This window comes from Melospiza georgiana, chromosome 2, assembly GCF_028018845.1.
Source record: "Melospiza georgiana isolate bMelGeo1 chromosome 2, bMelGeo1.pri, whole genome shotgun sequence".
NCBI lineage: Eukaryota > Metazoa > Chordata > Aves > Passeriformes > Passerellidae > Melospiza > Melospiza georgiana.
This window is the reverse complement of record NC_080431.1, coordinates 16,693,056-16,720,158: the sequence shown is the minus strand read 5'-3', so window position 1 is coordinate 16,720,158 and position 27,103 is coordinate 16,693,056. Positions and strand designations below refer to the sequence as shown.

Here is a 27,103-nt window from a genome sequence, read left to right as displayed (position 1 = left end):
CCGCGATGAAGAAGCCGGACGGGAAGGTGGTGCTGCTGGGGGACATGAACGTGGGCAAGACCTCCCTGCTGCACCGCTACATGGAGCGGCGCTTCCAGGAGACGGTCAGCACCGTCGGCGGCGCCTTCTACCTGAAGCAGTGGGGCCCGTACAACATCTCCATCTGGGACACCGCAGGTGAGGCGCCGCGGCACGGAGGGCTCGGGGTCCGGCACGGCGCTCCCCGGAACCCGCGGGGTGTCTGCTGGCGGGCTGCCCCTCTCCTCCTCTCCTCCGGTCCCGGGGAGAGCGGCGCTGCCCGCGGCGCCCCCCGTGCCTTGGGATGCGTAGGGCTTCCTTTTCCCTGGTTTTGGCTCGGCCCTGGAGTGCGAGCTGCGGGGTGGGTGCCCTCGCTCGGGACAGCTTCGCTTTGCGAGAAGCGGGGGCAGGAGATGGAGACGTGATCCCGCGGTGCCCCGGAGGCGGCGGCCGGCGCCGGGAGCCCTGCCCCGCTGCTTATCGCCTTGCGGTGAAGTCAGCCGCCTGAATCATAGGGTTGGGTGGTAGAACAGAGTCTGAAAAGACACGATTTTGACGGGCTATAAGGGGTCTTACAACTGTTCATCTCTGGTGTTTTTTCTTTGCAAAATGTGGATGTACAGGGAAGATTGCAGTGCCTACTTGCTTTCTTTTATCCGAGTAGTTGGCTACTGGCCGCAAGTTCAGTCATGAATTAGAGACGTTGCAGCTTCTCCCTTCCCTTTCTTGCTGAGTTCATCCCTTCTCGCTGTGTACTGTTGAGTTCGATATCAGCTGGTGTCACTTCCCGAGGCGTGCGTGCTGCCTGCCAGCCCTTCAGACGTGGCGTTCCCCTTCCCCGCAGCTGCAAGGAACTGGTGCACAGAGCATGGGCTGCCGGCAGCTCCTGTCTGGGACAGCAGCGAGGGGCTGGCTGTGCCGCAGCATCTCTGCGGGCTGTGGTTTGGAGGCCTGGGCTGGAGGAGGTGGGAGAGCATGGACCGGAGAAGCGGTTTGTGGTCTTAGTCATATGAATGTCTTGCTCTTGATTATTAAGTCAGGAAGCTCTCCTCTGCCATGTAAAGGACCAGAGTGTCCTGCAAAATTAAGTCAATGGACGCTCTTGCCTTTAAATTGTTCTTTGCAAATAAAATCTTGTTCCATTGTTTTTGTAGTTGATTTCATGTTTAGCTGGAGTTTTTAAAACTATTTAGTGGCAACATGAAGAATGCAAGTTATATGTCCTTGTGAAACTTGAGGAGCTGCAGCATCGTGCAATATTCCAGTTTCCTCCTGATGAAATTTCGGAGGGAAGTTCATTTGCTGTGTCACTTCATGTCACAATCTAGTCCAAAATAGCTTTTCCTGTGTCAGAAATTGAGAAGAAGGAAGGGGAGAAACGAAACTGCCAAAAAGTTATACAGAAACACTTCTGGGAAGTGTGGGAAGGAGGTGTTTAAGAGCTTTTTCTAGAATTTGGTAATCTGTTACTATCATGACAGCTCTCTACCAGTAGCTCTGTTTTAAATATAATTTCCATGTCATTTGCAGTATTTTTTTTTTTTAAATCTACTTCAATTTTGCAGTTATTGTGTTGTACTATGGGGAGTCTCTTGTGGGCACTTGCTGCTTGTTTCTTGTAAGCCAGACCCCTGTGGGTGATTAGCAGTGGGCTTTATTTCAGCAGAAAAACCATCTGTCTTGGTGACATTGTTCCTTGGTAATTTTCATGACACTCTTCTATTTTTTTTTAATCATACATAATAAAATAAGTCCCTGCAAAGCTTGTCTGCTGGTTTCAGAGCCCTTTTTGTCAGTTGTTTATTTTTATTGTGGTATTTTATTCAGTGTTAATTGAGGAACCAAGTTCCAGTTGTGTGTGGAATCTGGAGAACTCCAGAGGAGGAATCTCCCTGTGCCAGATGAAGCACACAGGTGATATCTGTCTCAGGACAGTGTAGGTGTTCAGAGCTCAGCAATCGCTTCCCCAGTGGCCACAATTCCCTCTGCACCCTGGAGCAGGGCCCCTGCCAATGCACAGCTCTGCAACAGAGGTTCCTGCTGCTCAGCAGCACTTCTGGAGCTGAGTTGCTGAAACTCTGTTTGCAGAGCAACAGCTGAAAAGTGTTGCTGTATTGTACCAGGGTGGCATAACACATCTTCCTCATTCTCCTCTGTTGCTGGAGTTGGCCCTGAGCCTGGCTGTCCCCTCTCTCGTGTTTCAGGGGCACACAAGGGCTCTTGCACCATCTCCCTGTTAATTTGTGCTCCCGCAGAATGATGGAAGTTGCCAAAACTGAGCCAGACTGCTGGGGCCTCTGGGTTTTTGTTTATTAACAGCTCTCATTACTCTTGGAATTAAGAGAAGCTCCCAGGGCACATATGTGCTTTCTGCTGTCCTGGTGAAGAAGTAAGGGACCTTGTTGACACTGTAACTCTGGTGTTAAGAAACAAGGGGATTCAAAAGTCGGTGTTATTCATTTGTTTGTTTTGTGTGGATCTTATGCTTTTGCTGGCCTCAACGTGTCTGGAGACCTTAGTTTGCACCTCTTATCTCTCTGTGGTCTCACTGTCTTATCTCTACCAGGTGGGTACCAAGTAAGCTTGGAATGTGTAGAAAGGACGAGTTTAAAATTTAGCTTTTTTGTCTGTTTATTAACCTGATGTTGCTAACTACTGAATCATTGTGAAGGAGTTATAGGGTTGTCAAATACTGATACATTGTTTTTTTAAATTATGCATGTGTAGATATATAGAGAAATCCAGCAACAATCATCCAGGAGAGTTGAAATTCTTTAGCACAGCAATGACAAGAACGTGGATCAAAGTTTGCACCCATCCCACCTACCTGAATACTGAGTGCCAGCTCAGGATGTCTGTCTTAATATCTCAACAGTAGTTTATACAATGTATAATGTAGAAATATGGAAGATTTGGCCTAGAGAAATTAGGGTATGCATGGTAGTAGCTACTGTACTTGTTCAATACATAATTAACAAGGTAAACTGGAATATATCTTCTTTTTAAATTTTCTCCATTCATATTATATTTAGTATGTGATTCAATTGAATGTGAACTTGCAATTCAGATTGTATGGGTTATTTGTTTTTCTGGTATGGGGTGGGCATTTGGCTGTAAAAATGCAAGCTTCAATACAATGAGGCTTCATTCTTGTAATACAAAGTGGTGTTTGTGCACACTTAGACTTTAGTAATCAATGAGAATATCTGCAGTAGTGGTGATGGATCAAAAGTATGCATGGATGCTAGTACAAGTGTAATTGCTGATTTTCTGAGCTATTTAAAATGTGTGTCATTTTCACTAATCACTCTGTTGATTTTGCATTACTTCCTGCTCTGAATTTACAAAAATCCCATTTTCCTAGGAAGAACTAAATTTGCTTACCACAGTGCTTAAAATGTGCATTTCTGTATTGTCTTTAATGAAATCAGTGTGCACACCTGACCTGTTCTACCAAGTTAGATTTGAAGTGTAAATCAGTTATTCTAGGGAGGAGTCTTAGCTGTAAATTCACACCCCTCCTTATCTTGGAAAAATCAGCTGCTTAGTCTAATCTAAATCTTTCATGTTCTTATCCACAAGCCCTGTAGAATGGGTGTGCAGAAGTTGTCAGACTTGATTGTTTTTTTATGTAAATGATCATCGCAAATAGTTCAACATCTCCTGTTTTCCAATTTCATGATTATGAGAGAAGTTATTTGGAAGTTGCATTCAAGTCAAGGAAACAAATAAGCCCCAGATGGGGGAATACTTGGGAGAAGTATCATATGCTTGCCATGTTCCAAAGCTCTCCTTTTTCTAGCTATCTGCTTTTGGCTGTTTTTCCATTGTCAGAGGCTTGGATAGACAGTCTTGTGTCTGACTTGGCATGGCTGCTGTTGTGTTTGTGGTTGATGCATAGAATTATTTACTTCTTATATTCTGATGCAACAAATTACATTTGTTGTCTTCTCTTTGGATCAGTTAATTCAAAGGAACTAAAAAAAAGAGTATAAACTGTACAAAAAGAAGTAACTGTACACTTTTAGCATATTTTAAAGAGCCAGCTTGCTGGATAGAGGCCTAGTCTTAAAAACATTTAAGTACATGCTTTGTGCTAGTTTTTTAAAGTAGTATTTTTCTGCAACAATGAAAGTAAGCAGTAAGAAGACCCTCCTCCTCCTCACACAAAAGGATTGAGGGTTGAACACTCAGGATGTCAAAGCTATATATATATATATTTCTGTGTGTGTATATACATGTATGTGTATATATAAATACATTTTCTAGGCAGTGCTGACAGCAGCTGCGGAGTAATCCAGAACTTCCTGCTGGGAGCTGATGGCATGTAGCTCAGAGCTAGCATACAATCTTTTATGTCTGGCAGCACAAAACATCCTGAAGTTGAGGGTCTTGGTCCTATCCCACCATTAAACCTGGAATAGTAATGTGTGGTGGCTGCAGCTAATGATATTGTAGGAGTTTTTAGTTGTTCAGGCATGTTTGCTGATGCCTTGGTATTTCAAAAGGTAAAACTTTTTTTGTATGTTAGATTTCAGTCTCTTTAAGTTGACATTTGTTCATCTGGCAGAGAAGTGGTTTCTTAATCCCAGCAGCAAGGTTTCTTAATTATTAGTGGCCATGTCCCCTGTGTTGCTGGCATAGTATTAGAGCAGTCAACTGGTAAATGAATGAGCAGTAATTCAGAAAGTTCACATCAGGATCATCTAATTCTATTTTAAGAGACTGAGTTTTGAACTTGCTAGCAGATATTCATGCAGCATTATAATGGGGAAACATATAGGTTAACTTCAAGGGAAGCAAAGTTTCCTGCTTTTCTATCTGTCAACAAGGAATGACTTGATTTTTTTTATTACTCTGTGAATACTCGGTTCATATTTTTACATCTTCCAACCGTTTATTTTTACCTGCATATATATATATTTTTTAACTTGTCAGAGCTAGTATATTTAGGGACAAAGGAGATAAACCTAGCCTAGAAAAGGCTCTTCTGTGCCTTGGGTCAGCTGCAGTGTATCTGGCGAATGAGTGCTCCCATCTCTTGTGCCCGGCGTGCTGATGATGTCTGATGTTAATCAGCGCTGGTGAGCACGTGTGAATCGCTCACAGCTCCTCATCTCTGGCTGCTGGGGTTTACGGGCTGCAGTGCCGGCAGCTGCCTGGGCTCAGCTTGCTCGGCCAAGGTGTCAATGTTTAGCTGGTCAGATGTGTTAGATTCCCCCGGTAACGAGGATTAGGTTCCCCCTTGCTTAGTTGGGCTTTGAGGGTTTTGTGGCTTTGGTTTTGTTTTTTTTTTTTTGTTTTTTTTTTTTTTTTTTTTTTTCCACAATTTATCTGTGCTGATGAACACTTCCTTGTGCACACTGAGTCAAAGAATATCTTGAGCTGAAAGGGACCCGTAAAGACCAAGTCCAGTTCCGTGCTCCTTGCAGGTTTACTTAAAACGAAAGCATTAAACCGTGTGACCCAGAGGGAGCTCCTTGCACTCTGGCAGGCTTGGTGCTGCTGGGAGCCTGTTCGCACACTCAGTGAAGAATCTTTTCCTGATGTCCAATCTGAACTTCCTCTGATGCAGCTGCACTTTCCATTTCTTGGTAAAGGCTGTGAATCAGCATAGTTCTAATGCAAACATGAAATCGGGTGTGGCTTGGTCCTCAGAGTGTGAGATCGGCCCAGGAAGCTGGAATCAAACAGTGCCCTGTGTGGTGAACAATATGTAAATTGACAGTAGGTAGAGCAGAGACATGGTCCTCCATCATACTGAAACAGAACAAAGAGGAGGACTTAGGTGGCACATTTCCTCACATGTGAACACTGATAGTAGCTACTCTGGTTGGTGTTATTCTGGTTTTGACTTTTGGAAGTAGAGGATTACAGCAGGGAAAAAGAAGCTGCAGATGAGATGGTTGGGTTGAGTAGTTGAAGCCAAAGAGGGCTCTGATGTGTGTGCCTTTCTGCACGGGATGGAATTTTGGCAGTGGTTGGGATTGGCTGTTGCTGCATGTGTAGTGGGGTATCTTTAGTTCAGGAGGTTTCTTGTTGGAAGGTCATAGGGGATATAACCTCAAAAAGTGTCTTGGGTATCAGGGACCATCAGTGAGGAAGGCTGCTAAGTGTGTACCTGCACTCAACAGGTGAACTAAACACCATAGAGGTTGGAAATCATGGAGAATAAAATCCCATAAGTCTGTTGTTGGTGAGTCATGGCTTGGGGGCCAATTACCAGCAAGAGTCTTTGATTTTTAAAGTTTTTTCTAAATTCTTAAAACACTTATCTTTCCTTTCTGCCCTTGGGAAAATTATTTTGCAGAATGTTATGTTGGCCATAATTAGTTGTTCATGATGGTGGTATGTAAAACAATGATGGCTGAGGACCAGTGCCTCATACACACATGGTGTGGCTTCCCTGAGATTACTGTGCATGGTTATAAGCTATATATTTTCATATCTTGCAAATGAAACCATAATAGTGGAAGCTCAAAGGGACAAGAATTCCCCAAGAGAGTCAGTGAGCTCTGTATCTAAGCCTCTAAAGCAGATTCAGAGGAAGGAATAAAAGTTTAAGCTTTAGACCATCCCTGGAAACGTGGTTTTGTTGTTGTGAAACAGTCCACTGGATTACTTTTTTTTTTTTTTTTTTTTTTTTTTTTTTTGCAATGAATGTTTCCTGAAAAGAGCAGAATAACTTGGGAGGTGATTAAAAATACGAAGAAATAATGAACTGTGTGAGCAATGTCCTGGAAAAAGTTCTATTTTCTGTGTCCAGCAATTTAAAACAGAGCGATACACAAGTAAAGCCAAAAGTAACAAATTCACTGCAACTGGAAGTGCTTTTGTATGCAAATTAAGTAAAAATACAGAAATACCTTGTCAGAGGGAATTGTGAAAAATACATATCAAAAAGAAACAGAAGGCAAAAGTAACACAATTTATTCAGCTATAGCTAACTGAATTTATTGAAAGCAGGATTTTATTTCTAATGTGTAATTTTAGTACTGACTTACAGAGGCAAGCTGAAGGGGAGGTTATGGCACCTCGTGAGTACTTGATGCAGGCTAGGGTAAATGTTGTGTGTGAACCTCTGTGCTACCTGCTGTGTTCCAGCCCCCACATTGAATCCCCACTTTGCATGTGGTATTTAATAATAGTGTGCAAAGTGACCGAGCTGTTCTAGCCTAAGTGGGAAAGTACTCAACACTTTGAGTTGGACTCTCCCTGAGCAGTCTCAGTGACGTGAGGTGTGTGCCTGGCTAAAGCTGTCTGGGATCATGCCAAGGCATTGTGGCTTGACAAACATGAGCCACTTTCAAGAGGACTTGAGTTTGTTCAAGTTCTTGACTTGACTAAATATGCCATCTTTTAAAGTCACAGATTCTAGGCTGGAGCAATATGGAGAATCTTCCTGATGAAGAAGAGTTTGTGCCTCTGGCATTGCATTTTTCTTCCCTGGTTACTGAAGGGAGAGGTGTATTTTGCAGATATCTGTCAAAATTTACTAAACAGCTGAAAGATTAGTTTAAATACTGTCTGCTTTATGCCAATACTGAAAATGTATGAGGGAGGGAGACGTGAACAAGAGGAATGGTTAGTAAAACATTGTAAATGCAATGGCAAAGCTGCTCACAAAAATTGCAGATATATGGAAATTCATCTTCCTGCTGGATTGGGAGCTGGTAGGACACTGTAGAAAATAAGGGTGTCCAAGAACTGGATTGTTGGCTTCAGTTAAACTGATGTCCTAGAGGGTATATGCAAAGGCATAGGTGTTCTGGGCATGAAAACAAGTTACTAATGCCCTGTTCCATTCTGCAGTTTGACTTTGTGAAATGTATACCTCAGCTGTCTAAGAAACAGCAGCTCTTTCAGTTTGAGCATGAGGGAAAAAACACAGGGATGGGATGGGAAATGTTTTTCCCAATAGTTCTCTGTCTGAGTAAATAGTGTGGCACAGAACAGCAGAATGCTTCACAAACTGCAATCTAGAGATGAATGTATGCAAATAACACACATTGATTAAATTGTGGTGGTGCGGTGTTTTTTTGTTGTTGATGTTGTTTTTACTGGGATGCAATCACATTCTGTAATGGAAAACAAATAGGTATTTAAAATTATTATTGTATGTCCAGGGGCCTGAACTTAGGCAGTCAGGGTTGTGGTGTCTTTCTGTTGACTTTGCAATTAACTTTTGCTCTCAGCTGGAAGGAGGGGGACAGTGGACACTTAAAATACAAGTGTGAGGCTGGTAACTGGCTGCTAGTTGTTGTACAATTACTACCTTGAGTGATCCTGTATGGTGAGTACCTTTTTAGTTTCACCTCAGTAGGTGCACATTATGGTGGAACAAATATCAAAACCAGGGAAACTCCTAAGCAGCCTCACACTGCCTTGGCTGAGTTTCTCCTGATACTCTGTGGGCTGGTTTGAGTCCCTTCACACTGCAATCACACTTATATCTACATGAATTGTTTGCTTCACTGCAATTGCTGTCTTGTGTTGAAGCCACTGGCCATGTGAGCTTCCAAGGGGCAGTGTTTTACTGCCTGAACTGAAGGTACACTTAGTAATCCCTCATCTGAATCACATTTTACTATTGCAAAATATCCAAACAAATAACCTTTGTTTGGGTCTCCATCTAGAAAAATGCTGAGTCTGTGGTGAATACATTTGGAGCCATTAAAAATTGTGGAATAGAAAGAATATTTTCTCTTCCAAGTCTGAATGATTTCCTTTCTTTCAGGGAAACACTGAAAGTACAACATCCAGGGGGTTGATCAAAAGGCATCAAAGCTGTGATAAATTCCTTTTCCTGTGTTTGATTAACTGTAATTTCATATTCAGTACCTGAAGATATGCCTAGGAAATGAGATTTCAGTTTGGTGATTAAACTTAACTTATGCAAGTGTGCTGCAGAGAGCAGAGGTGGTCAAAGGAAGTGAGTGGGTTTTTGCTCTTAATTTGAATTCTTTACATAAGTAATTTGCTATCCTACATCACAGGAGATTCAGGATGGCTTCCTTTAGGGCAACCAACTCAATAAACATACAAGATTTCCACACCTACCTGGGTGTGGAAAGAAACAAATCTGAGGAGTGCTTATTAACGTGGTTTTTAAAGGGAGATATCAGATATGTTTGTGAATTTTCTAGTACATCTTTCCATCTCTTAGGAAGCAGATGAGAATGGAAGTTGGCTTTGCATGGGCCATCAAGAAGCCATTCATGGAGGATCCCTGCTAAGAGCCTAAAGATCTGTGTGAGCATTTGATGTAGATACTTCTCCCTGTTCCCTCAGCCTTTCTTTTTGATGCAGTTATATATTTTCTATACTGTTACATAATTTAATATTCCTAACTACTGCTTTTGTACTTCAGGAGATTCTTGCAAAATACAGAGAAAAGGTGTTGTCCAGCCATCCAACCACTTATACATACTTATTTTAAAAATAATGGTCTTCAGTGCAGTTGAAATAAAACGAAAATTTTTGATTTACATTCTCTCAGGGCCTCTCGCTGGTCAGAATGACCCTGAGGTAAGTTAGAAAGCCTCTTTTCCCAGCCTGGCGCTCGAAGAAGTCAGAGCTCTTCAGCTCCTGTCTCAAGGTTGTTTATTGTTCCTTATCTGTAAAATATTTTCTCCCGTCCAGCTGAGGTCTGCTCAACAAGACAGTCCAGGCACTCTGCCTGCCTCCCAGGCGGTGTTATCTTTTTATACTAAAAACTACATGTACAATGTTTACAATTACCTTCCAATACCTATCACCTATGTTAGACAGTGAGCTTCTACTCTAGACCAATCTGTAAGTGCCAACCTCACAGCAGAAGATGGAGGCCATTTACAGTTTATTTAATTCTCACATTAATGCTCCTAAACTGTGGATATTACATATCCACATAAGTGTGCAGGCAGAGAAACTGGAAGGAGAATTAAAAGGGAGAAGTAGTGCTGGAAATGTCAAGGCCATTTGTTTATCTTAGTTAGCATAAGCTCTGAAAACACAAGTCACACGTCCTGTGATAAAATTATCCTAATGTTTTGAACAAGTTTTAAATACATTCCCACAAAACCCAGGTAGCAGCACTGTCTGGCACAGTCTCCCACTTCTGATCCTTGCTGAAGGCAGCCCACTGGATAACCAGAACTGCCTCCTGCTTTTGACAAATAGCAACTATTTAGAAGCGCCCCGTGAAGAAGGTTTCAACTGAATAGAAACTGATGGTAGCTGGTAAGTAATAGAAGCAGTTATAATTTTCTTCAAGGTTAATTATGCATGAATTCATTGCTTGTGTTCTTAGTTGAGAACCTGCCTATAAATAATTGAAAATGTTGAAACAAATAATAATGAGTGAGCCTAATTTTATGTCCCATGTTATTAATATCAGTTTCTCTTCAAAAAATAAAACAGTAGACTTTTAAATTCAGTTTGCAAGATCCATGGCCTTTATTTCTACACATTTAGCAAAGTTTAAATATTTTTCAAATTGTTGGTGAGGGGTGGTTTGAAGTTAAACTCAGCAGTACAAATCAGGAACTAGCATATAGTTATCTACTGTGCTTCAGTTCCATTTCACCAAAAGATGATTTAGTCTTAAATAAGAGGCACTTTCCAAGTAGACCAGCTGTGAGGATCTGATACCCAGAGCTTCCTGAAGCATTTCAGATAACTGTGGTTTTTGTTATGTGTGCTGGAGTCATTCCTCACTTTGGAAACATGTGACACAGAAGGTCACTTCTTACAAAACAGCCTGGCAGCTCTCAAGTGTGTTTTTGTGTGACCTGGACTCTGTTTCTTGGAATGTGAATGTTGTGATTTGAAGATGCCTTTCCTTCCCCCTCCTCACCTGGTAGTGATCACTGATGAATACCAGCATTTAGCTGCTGTCTTGCACTAACTTCAGCTTTGTAAATGCTAGGCCTCTAGAAGAGCTTCTAGTTCTCTTCTTTCTGTCCTCTACTCCTAATCAACCTGGAAACATACTAGTAGGATAAAAGATTTAAAGAAGTAGTGCTTGAGGGGCTGCCTACATATGAGCCTAGTAATTAATTTTCTCTTCAAAAGGAAGCATGGCCAATATACTTGAGTCCCTCTCTACACTGCAGTGCCCCATGCATGTACTGAACCAAACTGTGCTGCAGCTGTGGAAGAAGAGAATGTTCTGGCTGTGTGGTAGGATTGGAAGTTGCATTCCCACAGATATGTGGCCTTCCAGACTGATTACTAAAGGCTTAAAAACTCTTGCTTCTGGTGGCCTGATGTGTGGTAGAAATGGCCTGCAGATCCCTGAAACTGTCTAAATACTGAATTTCTTGCAGGTTCTTGAAAGCCTCTGATCCTGGGATGACCCTGAAGTAGAGCACAGAGGGGTAGGGCTGGGTTCTGCTGGCCTGTCTTTGCTGATAGTGCTTTTGAAATTCTAACGGAAGGAATCATCATGAAAGTGGGGCTGATAGAAAATAGGCACTGCCATAGCTAATGCTCTTGTAAATTAATCTAGAATGGTTTGGGTTGGAAAAGATCTTAAAAATTATCTAGGTTCAAACCCCCTGTCATGGGCAGGGATACCACCCACTTGATCAGCTTACTCAGGCCCCCATCCAACCTGTTCTTCAACACTTCCAGGGTTGGAGCACCTAAATCCTCTCTGGGCAACAAGCTCTGAAGCTCTCCTGTGGGTCTGTGGAAGAAAGCTAACTTACTGTGTTACCATGGGTGGATGTGCACAAAAGAGTTTACAGCTGCTTCTTGATGATTTGGCTTCCTATACATGGGAAAAAGGGAAATGACTGACAGCCAGGAAGCAGAAATACATAGAATGTGTTTGGGATTAAAGCAGTTACATGGAAAAAGAGGAACGTTTCTAAAAGAGTAGACCTGTTAATTTTATGTATGGTTGGATACAAAATTTAATCCAAAGACGGTCTGCAATGAGTAACAATAAACTCTTTTTGTAGTCTCTAAAAAGTCAATTCCCTTTATTGAGATATTTATTAAGTTTATGGTGTTTTCTCACTCAAAAAATGGTGTATTGTACTGATTGTTTTGGTATATATTTAGTTAGCCCTTCTACAAAAAATCCTTTGAGGAATTTTGGTTTTAAAAAAAGAGGTTGTAATGAGCTAAGGCTATAGCAAAGTATCTAATGAGGAAGTTAAAAAACCTAACTCAGCTTAAAACAGGGATAAAGAATGAAGAAAAACAGGAAGAATTTCTTGTCTGTGAGGTAGTGGGCAGACACTGACTTAACAATTCTCTGCTGAGAGCTGTCAGGAATGCTGATGAGTGGTAGAATTTCAGAGTGCTCATTGAGATACATTTAGGAGGACAATCTTAACTAAGCTCCAAGCACCCTCTTGCTTACTCTGCCCCATGGGGATGGGGGAGAGAACTGGGGGAGTAAAAGTGAGAAAAGTTGTGGGTTAAGACAAGTAGTTTAGTGGGTAAAGCAAAAGTTGCATGTTCCAGCAAAGCAAAACAAGGAGTCTATTCTCACTTGTCATTGGTAGGCAGTTGTTCAGCCATCTCCAGGGAAGGTGGGCCCCATAATGCGTAATGTTGACTTGGGAATACAAGCACCATCACTCTGAACAACTCCCACTTCCTACTCCTTTCCCCCAGCTTTATCTGCTAAGTATGACACCCTGTGGTGTGGGATATCCCTCTGGTTAGTTGGGCCCAGCTGTCCTGGCTGCATCCCAATTTCTGATGCACCCCCAGCCCCCTCACTGTTTGGGTGATGTCACAGCATCAAATAGGTCAGGCAAGATCTCTGAGATCAAGTCCAGCCTTTGAACATCACCATGTCAGTTATACCAAGACACTCAGTGCCATGTCAAATCTTTCCTAAAACACCTCCAGGGACAGCCCATTCCAATGTCTAATCACCCTTTCTGTTCCTTAATGTCCAGCCTAAATCTCCCCTGATGCAGCTTAATCTGTTGCTGGTTACCCAGCAGAAGAGGCCAACCCCCCCACCTGGCTGCACCCTCCTTTCAGGTGATTGTAGAGGCAAAGTCCCTGCTGAGCCTTCTGTTCTGCAGGCCAAACAGCCCCAGCTCCCTCAGCCTCTCCCCATGGGACATGCACTGTTGACCAGCTCTCCCAGGTCCTTTTCTGCTGGGCCCCTTCCCAGCCATTCTGTCCCCAGCCTGTCCTGCTCCCTGGGGCTGTTGCTGCCAAGTGCAGGACCCAGCCACTGGTCTTGTTGAACCTCATGCCACTGGTTTTGCCCCATTGATCCAGCATGTCCAGGTCCCTCTGCCAAACCTTCCCACCCTCCAGCAGATTGTCCCAACTTGGTGTTGTCTGTGGACTTGCTGGAGGTAGATTCAGTCTCCTCATCCAGATAATCCAAAAAGATAATTAACAGGACTGGCTCCCCCACTGATCCCTGGGGGATACCATTAGTGGCCAGGTGGCTGCAGCACCGTTCAGCACCATGTCCTGGGCCCAGCCATCCAGCTGGTTCTTAACCCAGCAAACAGTGCTCCTTTCCAAGACAAGGCCTGCCAGCTTTTCCAGAGTATGCCATGGGGGATGGTGTCAAAGGGTTTGTTGAAGTCCAGGTAGGCTGCATTGTCTTTCAGCACACAGGGATGGCCTGCTTGTGTGTCTTCAAGATTTCTTTTTTAAGGTATGTATTGATTAAAGTATGTATTATCTGTTAATTAAAGTTGAAATATGTATTGAAGTTTATGAGAAACAGGGAATTTTCTAATACTGTGCTGCTCAGCAATAGCTAAAATATCCGTGTGCTATCTATGCAGTTTCCCAAATCAGCAGCACAAATCCCAGAGCACAGCCCCATACTGGGTACTGTGAAGAAAATTGACTGCCCCAGCCAAACCAGCACACCAGGCTAATCTCCCAGTTCCTTATTGAGCAATATTAGACAATAAGTGTGGAGTTATTGTCCTGGCCCTGCAGTGCCAGTCAGGCTGTGCTGAAGTACACCTGGCCATGCATTCCTGCCTCAGCTAAGGACCTGCTCCTCAGTTTGAAGAGCAAGCTTGGGGAGGGGGTGTGGGCTTTGAAGGTCTCCTTTGAGTGACTCTGAAGTTAAGGACCTGGCAACACCCCCTGCTTGGAAATTGTGTAGGGAATTGGGCTCATCTGCAGTGCCATTACCCCTGTGGAAAGGAATTGTAAATTAAGTAAAGTTTTCATGTACTGCAAAGAAAAACCAGCTGCTTTTAGGACTCACTCTGTAGAAAATGATTTGTTTTCTGTAGAAGGTACTTTTCTTTGAGGAAATGAATTGGTGTTTCAGCAGGTGTTGAAGCTGAAAAGCTTCTCTCAGAGGCCAGAAGCGAGCGTCTTGCCTAGGTCAGGTTGTTGTGCAGCCCTGTCCTGTCACTGGCCTCTTTGTTGCTCACTGCTGAACGGGATTTGACCGTCAAGCTCTGCTGCTGCACTTAAGTGTTCAGTGATATTGCTTCCTGCAGAACTCTTACAAAGTAAATCCAAGGTTTCTTTTTTCCCCTCCCCTTATGATTTCCTTCCAATCAGATTTTCCTTAAGGAAAGCTGCCAAATGACCACTTCTTTCTAAGCAGCAGTTTCAACTTTTCTTTTAGATGCATAGTTTCAGAAGAATTTTATGTCGATGCTTTTTTACTTACTTGCAATTGAATTTTTAGTTTCATTATTGCGTTCATGCTCTTATTTCAGTAGAGGCATTTGGGAACTTCATGGATTTAACTTAATTAACCTAATTTAGTACCCTGATACATTTTCAGTAGATGTGTTGATGCTAGATTTCAGCTGGAGTCCTGGTGGAGCATTTGTAGATGGGATGGTAGTGTCCCATCAGTTTGTTTGGACCTTGTTTCTTTGCCAGATATCAGTGTTTAGATAAAACATTTCCCTTCACAGCTGTGAGATTTCAGAGAGACACAGTTAAAAACTGGTGTAATTTTTTCAGTTTGTGTTGAAGGTGCACCTTGTGGTACGCTTGCCTGTCTGGCAGGTCTAGGATTAGTTCTGTTCATCTTTTACAAGGCACTACCCTTCCAGGCAGCTGAAAATACATGAAGTGCTTGAATCTTCTGGGGTTATCTCCTTTTTCTAGAAATGAACACAGTACGTGAAGAGAACTAAATAAAATGATGGTTTGAAAAAAGTAAATCCAACTAGCTAAATGTAAAAGTTATTCAGGATTGTAGAGACATCAGTGGAATCTTTTGCTACAAATAGGGTTGTTTTTTTTTTTTCAGTGTGGGTCTAGCCAAAGTTTTTGTTGGCAAAAACATGTTATGTAGTGTGGTTAGGAGGTTTTCTCTGTGTCTCTATGTAATGCTTTGTATTGCTAGACATAATATGGTGAAGTTTAAAACTTTGGATAGAAAGCATATTTGTGTTTTTATGAAATGTGATAGCTTTGGATGGAAAGCATACTGTTTCTATGGAAACATCTGTATTGAAATGAAAATTCTCGTGAGTTCAGTAGCTCAGTCTTAATTTAATTATTAGAATTGTAAGTTCTGATTTATTCTTGGCAGCAAGAAAAATTATTTTGCATTTATGTAGTAGAAGAGATTCCAGGTATTCTTTTGTTTCAGAAAAGCTGAAACTAGTGGGCTAAGTCTTGTGGATAATAGGAATTTTCTGTGATACTTCTCCTTTATATAGGCATTGTGCAGCTGAAGGCATTGCTGATGACAGAAACCCCAAATATGCCTTTAGTCCAAAGATACTGAGTTTATAAGTCTCTTTATAAAAATCAGTTATAGCTAGAAATATACAGACTAAACGAACATATAAGGCTGCAAATGAAGAGAGACTGATGTTATGGGGTGCTGGCAGCAGGTTAAGCTTAATTAACTCATTAATTAATTAAGGTTAATTCATTGGGCAACAGTACATTTTGCAAGGTCCATTGAGTTGTAGTGGATGGCAAACCAAGCTCTTGGTACCTTGTGCTTTCCCAGAACCTGTGAGCTATTCTGGAAAGTACAACAGATAGGGAGAGATAAAAGTCATCAAGAATTTAGGTAACATTGTGACTTCAGTGATATTCTTTTTACATTCTTGGTAATAAAATCATACAGAAAGACATGAGAAAGGAGCTAGGGGTAGGATTTTTAGCTCAGAGAAATATGCCAGAGGCAAAGACTCAGAGTGAAAAAAAGACTAATTTCTCTGGCCTAACAAGAAGGAGGTTAAGTCATAGGGGAATACCTTTTATGAGGACTGTGGAGTTTTTCTGGGGTTTGGGGAATATTGTATTAGTTTGGTGTTTGAAGGAGGGGTGTTTGTTTTTTGAACAAATTACTTTGTAAAGCTGAAAGTCTATAAAAACTCAGAATCTGAAAGCTGAACTCCAGCAAGCTAATTGGTGGGATGCTAACTTTCCTTTCTTTAGATACTTTATAGAATTCAGATTTCTCCTAAGTCACAAGACAAGGACTGAGTGAAATTCTATCATCTTTATTATGCAGGAGGTAAAATTTGAATGAGGATTGCACTTGGTCTCTGATCCTGCTCTGTAAATGTTTTTTTTTCTTTATGATTTTTTTTTCTTTCCTCTTTTATTCTCTCCCATGTGAACTTGGTCTCCTTCTTTCATTGAGTGTGTCTGACAGGTCTGTCATTGGCAACCAGAAATGCAAGCCTTCACTACCAGTTATGGAATGAAAATGGACAAACTACTCTTCAGGGCTGGATTAAAAATGGTTCTGGGGATATTGAAACTAATCAATGATCAAATAACACAGAATTTGACAAGATGACTGAGGGATGTTTAGTATATTTGAGCTGTGGGTGAGAAGGCTTCATCTGTGGTAATCAGCTTTTTTGGATACGTCTGGGACTCAGAATGCTCTGCAGGATGTAACTGATGGGCACCTGTGTAAGCTGCTAGGCATCTGCTTTTAGTTTAGCTGCCTTTAGAAAATTAGGCTTCTACTTAAAAGCAGATTTCTCCATAAACTATCACACTGTTAACTGTCAAAAAGAGCAGGAAATTTTTACCCGTGTTTCAGTTGTTGGTTCTTTGGTGTTGTGCTGTGAATTAAAGCTACATGGCTTTTGGGGCTTTTCTTCCACACATCAGAAAAAGGTGGTAACTACCCTTTTATTTTGGAGCTTCTACAAGAACATGCCTAGATTGATAATCTTCTTGGAGAATATGAAATAAAACTAATCTGCAGCAAAAAATTCCCAGTATTTTCTGTTTTGTGATTCTTATTAAACAGGGGTTTCTGTGTGCCTTTTTGTGAAGAAAAGCACATTGCAGCAACCCTTATTCTGCAGATAATGCTCAGATGATCCTGTAGATCATTAACCACATCTTGCAGAGTTTGACATGTGATGTGCAGCACACCACGCTGGCGTTCTTGCATAACTTCTCAGTGTGTTATTTGTCCTAACAATAAAAGGCCCATTTAAGTGAACTTCTTTGGAAGAATTGTTTTATGTGAATTGTGCCTAAGTATCACTTTTGGAATGTTAATTGAATTGATGGTCTAATAAAAATTAAAGAGTCAGTTAAAACTGTTTGACCTATTGGTATACTTCAAGTTTGACAAGGGAAAGATGTTCTTAGAAAGGTCAAGGGCATAAAGGGGATTTTTTTTCCCAACAAATCAGGGCTTTCTTGAGTGAATTTGGCCTATAAAAACAGGAAACACAGCCGAAATAGAATCATGAGCACTTTTTCCTGGTGAGAACCATAAAGAGGAGCCCATTAATGGTAGTTTGTGCTGTTGTTTATTTCAGCCAGTTAAGATGGGATGCTGCCACCACATACAAATCTTAAGGGCAGGTGTCAAAATGGTGGGACCAGACTTTTCAGTAGTGCCCATTGAAGGGACAAGGGGCAGAAGGCACGAATCAAACCACAGGAAGTGTTATCTAAATATTGGGAAAATCTTCTGTACTTTGAGTGTGATAAAGCCCTGGAACAGGGTGTCCAGGGAGGTTTTGTATCCTTACCTGGAAATGTTCAAAACCTGCCTGGAATTATCTTGTGCAACCTGTTCTAGGCAAGCCTGCTTCAGCAGGGAGGTTGGATTTGATGATTTCCAGAGGTCTTCTTCCAACCCCAACCATCCTGGGATTTGTGTAGCTTTCCTTTTGTAAATGCTCTAAACAAACAATAAGCTTGAATCTTTAAAGAAATATAGGCAGCATTAATTTTAGCAACGTTATTAATCCTTTTTAAAGGAAGACTTGTCTTTCAAGAAAGTAGGTGAATTTTAGTGCAGAATCTTCTACGTCTTTGGTATTTGTTGGCCCTTGCTGAAATATATCCTTCAAATCTTATTTATGGCATATTTGTTAGCTTTAGTTTAATTGTTATACTTTAAAGGGAGAGGAAAGAAGTAGGCTAAAATAAATCTGCATAAGGCTTTTTTCATTAATGATATTACTATTCTTATGTATAAAGTATAGCAGAATTTCCATTTCCAGTAAGTAATCACCCCATTTTTCATTATTTCAGATGCCTTCTAGTGATTCTTTCTGTTTATAATTATTCTGAATTAATTCCTTTCCCAGACACACTGATTGTAGTCATTTTTTTTATTTGTGTAGCAACAAAATTTGTGCTTTTGGTGCTCTTAGATAAAGCAGAGGAAGAGTGAGCTGCATTTCTTAATGCGCACTGTGGGTGCTGGTGTAGACCTTCTAGGGCGTAGTTTGTCTTCTCTGGGCAGAATCTTAATAGCTAATTTAGATCCCAAAAGGGATGTTGGCTTTGTTATGTAAAGGACTGGAAATAAAGGATGAGTTTTATTCTTTCCCTTGCATATTGTATTAGAGACAGAATCCCTAGTAAAAGGACTTGATGCTTAGTAATGCTATTAATTTCATCCAGCTTTTCCTGAAACCTGTTGTAGATTTTCCTCTTATTCCATGGAGAATATATTAATATCTGTTAAGTATTCCTGCATAAGTTTGCTTCCAAAGAGAAAAGAGGTATGCTCTTTTAAAAAATGTGTTTAAGAATTAGCCCTTTCTCAGCCCTTCACTCACTTATCTCTGTGTATTTTCCCTAGATTTTTATTTCTATCATAATTTAGATTCCCTAGTAACAGAGTTTACATATATTTTTGGATGTGCTTTATCCCAGACACTGTTGGATCACTGGTGGTAGTTTAGTAGTCTTCTTAAAAAAATCTCTCTTTATTATTTTTATTTATGTCAAAGGTACAGTTTAATCTTTCAGGATAAAAGTTATGCTGTGGAAGCATAGCTCATAAATTTTGGATTATTGTGCCAAGGCATTTCCTGTTTTTTCAAAACTTTCTCTGCTTCCACTTAGATGACTAGTTGGATTTTCTTGAGTAACTTTATCCAGTTGTCCAGGCAAAAATCATATATATTAAACTGAATTTTTAATATTGGATAGAATTCTATTCTATAGCCTGCCTCTAGATTGTATAAAAATTCTGAATGTGAATTCAGTGGGGACTAGGTTATAGTGACATAATGTAATGCCACTTGATGGTGCTTTTACATACTTTTGTGTTTTAAATCAGAGCTAAAATGAAAATGTTACAAAGACTGAAGTTGTGTTAATTGTTTCTATTTATTTTAAAAGTGTTTTTAAACAACCTCCATTTTCTAAGACCAGACCTAAGAGTGTTTAAGGAATTAGTAGAAAATGATTATGCAGTGTGCAAGTTCTAGTCTTTCTAGTCATTGATTTTGTGTCCAAGGGGCACATCTGTTAGTGGAAGTGTGGTGTTTCTAGTACAATAATTAAAGCTGACTGGAGGACAGGGCTCAGTTTGATTTCTTGTCTTGCTTAAGTGAGAAGTGAAAGACTGCTTCTGGTTCGTGTGGGTTGTTTTCTCACACTGAGCTGCTGTTTTGCAGAAGGAGATTGAGAAGACCAGAATAATTCATGTTTGTAGAGTGGGGATGTTTGCAGAGTCTTGGTAATTTCAGACTCCTTCAGAATCCAAAGCATTTGCTTGTTAAGTAAAAACTGCATGGATTTAAGGGAAGAGATGATTTCTTTCACAAATTTATCTTCTATTACGGGAGAAAGATTCTTGAGTTAACAATTCAGAATAAATTGTATTTAGAAGTGGAGTAAGCATGTCTCAATCATGTATTACTTGGAGCCCACTTTCTTGACTGTTTTTGATGTTTTCTCTTTGGAGAGCTTTATGAAAGAATTTTCCTTTGTTCATTGTTCACTTTACCCATGTGGTTGTTATTTTCTTCTTTCGTTTGTAGCTCTTTCTACTTTAGAACGTGCAAGTAAAGCCCTTTGGGTATTAAGATCACTACTCTCCTATGTTTATGTTATATTCTGCTTTGGCCAAGACATACACATCTAATTTTAATAACTTAAATAGAAGCTGCTAAAATAGGGCACAGTTCATGCCATGAATGTTGATTCATATCTAAGTAATGAGTATAAACAAAATAAACGTCATCTTGTTTTTTAGCAGAGCTAGACATCTGTTGCATACTGAAGCTTCAGCATATGCAAGTGTCTTCTGTAATGCAGCTTTGTGAATGTAAAATACTGGGTGAAGGTGGAGCTGAAATGAATTTTATTGTTACTCAACTGTAATTGTTTTTGTGGTTGGTGGTTGTTTTTTTCTGGGAAGAGGTAGGGGGTGTTGTGTTGAAGTTTTTTGTTTATTTGGATTTGTTGGTTTAATGATGTAGTTTCTCTCTGTCTCAGAGACTATCATTCCATGGGGAATTTTGTCTTGAAGAAAAACCAAATATTGGCATTTTTCTGGCAGATCAGGAAATCATGTATTCTGACAGCTCCTGGACGTGTAGAAATTGGACTCTCCAGTCCTTTGTGACTCATGTTTCCACAGATTTCTATTTATGTAATCCTTGTTAATCCTTTGGAATGGAGAGCTTTATTTTTATCCCCAAGTAACCACAGATGTAGTCCAGTTCTTAACAAAGCTCCTGACTTCAAGGGAAATATGATAAAGCCACCTACAAGAAATAAATACCAACCTTGAACAAGGTAATGAAGAACCCTGACTTCATCACTCTCAAAACCTGACTCATATGTGGGCAGGAGAATTTTCCTGAAACCTTTAGGGACCTTTACTGTTTGTTCTTTGGTAGTCATTACAATGCTTGGTATATGTGCTCAAATAGAAATCTCAGTTCCTAGCAAAATTGTTTCTCCTGATGTCCTTTAAAGGGTCACAACTTTACTGCCTTGTCTGTGAACAGAAAGAAATGTTGTTCCCCTTTCAAAAAGGATCTTTGTCTACCCTTGTGATTGAGAGGATGTTCCTGCTGAGGTAACTCAAGAGCATAAGGGTCACCCTTTGAACCTTCATCTACTGCAGCTGAACCCTCAAAGCTCACTTCTTTCTAATACTGATTTCTGTGCTGTGTCATGGGTGTCATGCTTTCTCTTTTCTTTCATCTTTGAGCTGTCTCCCCAGGGTACAGTTCCTATTCCTCTCTGTGTACACTCAAGTTCAGACTCTACAAAGCAGAAAGAGAATCTGAAAGAAAAAAGCTAGTGGATACCTTATGTTTCTGTTAATTCCTCTCTACTGTTCCGATTCCAGTACTGCACAAATCACAGTGAAAATCCCTGGAAGGTCCCTGGTTTATGGACTGGGCACTTCCTGGGCAATTCTGCAATCTTGTGCAATTTTAACGCAATGGTGACATGCCTCTGTAGCCCACCTTTGTGTGCTTTTCCCCACTACATATTTACCTTAGGAACTGAGTTGTGCTGCCACTTAGACTATGATATCAGAGTAGAAACAGTACTTTTTCAGTACTTTATTGAAGACCTTTTTTGCTCTTTAATAGTCGTTGTGTTTTATTCCCTCCGGACTGAAAGTCACAGCCTGTTCTGCATTCTTGTGCATGCTCAACACTGAGAGATTTAAAACTTCTTCTTCTAGTAGAGGTTGTGCCACTTCAGGAGTTGTGGTGAAAGCCTTTGAAGAGGTGGTGGGTAAGGAGTATTCAGATCTGGCTTCTGCTCTCATAAACATCCACAGCAACTTCATGAGCTACTTGGGATAACACCCTCGGGGTCTGTGGGCAGGCAGAGAGCTCCCAGCGCAGCATTGAGGTGCTGCTGTTGTCAGTGAATGCCACAGCTGGAGGGGATTGGGATGCTTGGATGGGCTGTGGTCCCATCCAGAGAAAGCATTCACAGGGGCTGCTGCCTTCCAGCTGAGAGGTCCAAGTGCAGTAGGAGGCCTTAAGTTCAAGTCTTAGTACACTTGAAATCTAGCCTTGTTTATTTGTCAAGCCAGCCTCTTGCAAGGTCTGCTTTTCCCTTCCTTCTCTGTTAGGTTCATTACGAACTTCATGGTACTGAGGTGCATTTGGCTCATTGCAGGACTTGGAAAATGCTCATTGGTTGTGCTGCCTCTGAGTGGCTGAAGTCTCCAACAGGTCTTCATATACTTCATCAAAGACCTTCTGGAAAGCTGATGGTGCTGCAGATAGGGATACAGATGTAGGGTTGTTGAACTGCCCTAAACACGACAAAATATAAAGATGAAAAGGGAATGAAAATTAGTTTTTGGTTGCTTAGTTTTCAGAATTTTCCCTGATGTTGTGCCTTTGTGGTTGATTCGGTGGTTCTTGCAATTCCTTTGACTGCAAATTATTTAATAGTTCTTTCACTCTTCTCTCTTAACTATATTTTTTTGAAAAGGCAAAATTGTTTAATTCTTGGTTTCAAGGCTTACCACTTACTAATTGTATAAAAAAATATGTGGTTGGAATGGGACCAGATGGGTCCAGTGGAAAAAATAACTGTCTATAAGACAGGGATGGCTGTTCTCATGCAGTAACTTTTTCATCCTAATGTCTGATACTATTTTGCCTGACACTTTGAGGACATATATTAGTTTAAATACTTTGTGTAGTTTTGGGGTTTTTTTCCATATGTAGTGTTGTTCCAACCCATAAGTGTCAGAAGTGGTCTGTACAAGGAAACTGCTAAAAAAATACATTGTGCAGTTTTTTCTGCCTGTTGATTGTGCTGTGAGGGTGACCACAGGAGACTGTCCATAATTCCTTTGATATAATTAGTTTCTTATGCAAGGTAAATTCTCTACTATTTCTTTCCCCCTTTCAACAATGTATTCGTTATAGAAGTAGTCAGTTGGTAGTTGCCATGTAAAAGTGTCATGGTTTATATTATGCTGTGCAAGATTAGATTAGCATACAAATGCCATAAAACAAGTAATAATATTGTTCTACTGCTTGGTTGCTGTAGCAAACGATTCTGGGGGCTGCATTTTATGGCTTAGGCATCTGAAGTGGGAGGGCAGGGGGAGATAACATGTTCCATTGTGGTTTCCAGACCACAGTATAATCAGGGTTTGGGTGAGAACAAAATCAGTCATGGCACAAACTTCTATTGAAAACTTGGGGACATTTAAAGACTCAGTTGCAGTGCAGCTGGAAGTACAACTTTAACGTGAGATTTGAGAAAAAAAGCATAAAAGGCCTGACCTCCTCCATCCCCTAAATCCCAATCTCCCTTGCCCTTACTCAACATACCTAAACAAGGGTGTAGCTATTTTTTTTTTTAAACCTCCTTTTTTCCTACCTCCATGATAATGAGTTAAAGAATTTATTTTGCTGAGGGAAAGCAAATCAGAGGTTATACAAAATTTCACTGAAGCAATTTTCCATAAACTTTCCCTAATGATTTTCTGAATGCTGTTCACTAAACTTTTGACCTCTGCAGTGTTATATAAATGCTATTACCAATTTTTCACTTTGCGGGAAAGTATTTAAATTACACACATGTTTTTGATGTGAAATCCTCATTTTCTGTGTGACGAGAAAATAACTGAGGAACAACTATTTATTTTTTCTCAGCATTACGCCTGAATTTATAGACATCTGTTTCTACCCTTTTTTCCAATCATTCACCAGCCTGAAAGATCCCACAATTTTTCCTCATGCAAATGTTTCACATACTTCTGAGCATTCTCACCAGCCTCCTTTTACCCCTCTTTATAGTGAGCTCTGCACCTTTCCAAACCTCTCTCTCTGGCAGCTGCCAGAATTTCACTCAGTGTGAAAAGTGCAATGAGATTTGAATTTCATGTTCTAGCTTGAGGTTTCCCAGATCTGTTTTACTGATAATGATGAGCACTGTCTCTCTTCTGGCAGCCTTGGAGTTCTGAGATTTGTAGAAGGACTAACTGCAGTTTTGCTCCCCACCAGAGCTGGATTCTGAGTTCCTTTCACAGAGTGCACGTTCACATGCAGATGTGTTTTCCCAATGTGTGCTGACCTCCATTTTTCAGCATTACTTTCTTCTGCCTTTCCTGTTCCACCATCATTTACCAGGATTTCACGATGAATCATTGATGGTGATGAAATAGCTCCTGGTGGTCAGTAGCTTTGTGCAGAAGATGAATGTAACCAGATCTCTTCCAGATTTTCTATAAATGAAGGCTCTATGCAAAGGGATTGTATGAAAAGAGTTGGAAACTGATGTTGATTTTCAAATGTTCATAAGCATGTAGTTGGCTCTTTTTTTCTCTGTTCATTCACATTTATGTAGTGACCTGAGGCTGACTCTGATGGTTGGTTGAGATCTAGTGTGTTTTATCTTTTTCTTGATACCATCTTGGATAGTGAAACACGCAGCATATTCTACAGGTAGGAAGTATTTGGGGAAGGGATCAGTTCTCAATAGGAAGGAAAGCACAGTTTGTCTTCTGCCTAATTTCCCTTAGTTCTGTTGCAACTACTGAAGAACATTATTTGCTTCCCAGGATTTAACAAAGAGTCACTTTTGTCTTACAAGTAATGAAGGACACCATTAAAGTTTACTTGGAAGTGTTGGAAGATAGTCCCTGAATGAGGAGAAAGAAATGTTTTAACTCTTGATTATTGAGCAATGACCAGGGCAACTTAAAATATTAATTTCTCTTAGAATGTATTAGGATTTTCTGTATATTGTGTGTTTAGTACTCTAAAAATTGTGTGAAAACTGGTGGAGGGACAGATGCCTATCACTACAAGCTGGATAGCACAAGACACTTTTCCTGTAAAGCCAAGGTACCTGAGAACTGTGGGCATGTAGCATCAGACTATATGGCTTACAAAATCCTTCAAAACTTAGAAAGAAGTGGATTACTGATTTTGATACAGATTTCTGAACTAGATATACTTGAAAATGCATGCTGGATTTATAGGAGTAATAAATTCTAGCAGAACTTGAAACAGTAGAACTTTTTTGTTTGTAAATGGTGATGTAGATGGATGGGCTACCTGTGGGTACAAGCAGGGTAGTAGTTAATGTGACATAAATCAGCTAGCATGCAATTTAATAAAAAAGAAGCCAGTTTTTTTTTTTTTTTTTGCTCTCTGCAAGTATGAATGCTGCATGAGCTCCCTTGTTCACTGTTCCCTACAAGAGATTCCCTTCTCTGAGACTGAGCAAGCAGTGAGCAGAGCTGTTCTGTAGCACTGTTGCTCTCTTACGGAAAAACAGAAGGAAAAACCTCAAAGTGCTACAAATAACCCATTTTTATCTTCACTGCTTCATCCAGACTTGTGAAATTGGTTTAAAATTCCTTAAACTCTCCTAGTTGGTCAATGATGTGTTTTCCAGCACGCTAACATTTGCTGTGTTTAATCCTTTGCCAGGACGGGAGCAGTTCCACGGCCTCGGGTCCATGTACTGCAGAGGAGCGGCTGCTGTGATCCTCACGTACGACGTGAACAGCCTCCAGAGCCTGACGGAGCTGGAAGAAAGATTCTTGGCTCTGACAGACAGTGCAAGTGCTGACTGCATTTTTGCTATTGTTGGAAATAAAGTCGACCTCAGTGATGACTGTACTTCAGCACCGGATGAAAACAGACCCGGGAAGTCTGGTGCCAGCTGTGGCTCCAAGGTGCGGAAACAAGTCCGTGCAGAGGACGCGATCGCGCTCTATAAAAAGATACTGAAATACAAAATGCTAGATGAGAAGGATGTTCCAGCAGCTGAGAAAATGTGTTTTGAGACCAGTGCAAAGACAGGATACAAGGTGGACTACCTGTTTGAAACTGTGTTTGACATGGTAGTCCCAATAATCGTACGGCAGAAAGCTGAGGGGCCGCCGCAAACCGTAGACATCACAGACTACAAGCCAGCCAAAAGGACAAAATCAGGTTGTTGTGCCTGAACCATCTATGTGACATGGAAAAGGGGAGGGATTTTTCACTCCAGCAGAATGAGGAATATGAACTGCTTGCAGTTGACCAGAAAGGAAAAGTCAAAGAATAAGTAGACTAAAATGGTGTGTTAAAAAAAAGAAAAAGAAAAGAAACAATAAATATTCTGACCATTAAAGGCTTCTGGGAAGCTCTGTGTATAAGAAAATGGGAATGCAGGTGAAATTATGGAGTAAGACTTGCCAGTTTCCATGGGTTCTGAAGACAAGTAGTGTGTTATTAGAATGGGTAGTGACAATCATTTGGACAGATTTGAAAGATTCTGATTTTTAGTGACTTGCCATTTCATGTTGCATGTAAATGATCTGTTTGTGTACTCTTGAAAACTTTCATATGATGATCTTCTTTTCCCTTACAATTATAACTTTGGAAGACTGAAGAGACAGTACTTTTTTATTCTTAAGGAAAAAAAAGAAAATCCAGGTATATTTATATTTGTAGCTAATAAATCAATTGCAGTCTTTTTATGTCAGACTTGATAGCATATGATTCAGAAGCTGAACTATTAAAATCACTGTGGATATGTACTGTTCATTTGGAGACTTTATTAATGAGAATTCTTCTTCCATAGTGACCTTTCATGTGTTAACAAGCAGTATCCCAGCTCTTGTTCTAATTGCAAGTTGCAGGAGGAAGTTTTTTCTTTCTTTCCATTTTCCCCTTGTAATACTTTTTAATATAGGTGGGTTTTGGGGAAGAAATCAATCTTATTTTGTCTGTATTTTTGTTAAAACTTCTTTTTGGTGCCCTTTAGGGGTCTCATTGTGTTCAGCATCTGTGTCTGTCTCCTTTCCCACTCCTTAGTTGTTCTCAGGCAGAACTGCAGCTTTGATTTTTATCAGCTATGCATGACATTACTACCTGGAGTAGTAATTACCTCTACCTGGAGGGAAGTGAAGACTGGTGTTTTCTGATGTGAAACAGGCTAATGCAGGAGG

General features: G+C 40.6%; 1 protein-coding gene across 1 annotated transcript; it reads left to right on the top strand.

Moving 5' to 3' along the window:
* Positions 1-27,103, top strand: RAB20 (RAB20, member RAS oncogene family). The gene is made up of 2 exons (XM_058018309.1): positions 1-177; positions 25,596-27,103. Exons 1-2 carry the CDS (start codon positions 6-8, stop codon positions 26,114-26,116), a joined length of 693 nt encoding a protein of 230 aa, XP_057874292.1. The 5' UTR covers positions 1-5; the 3' UTR covers positions 26,117-27,103.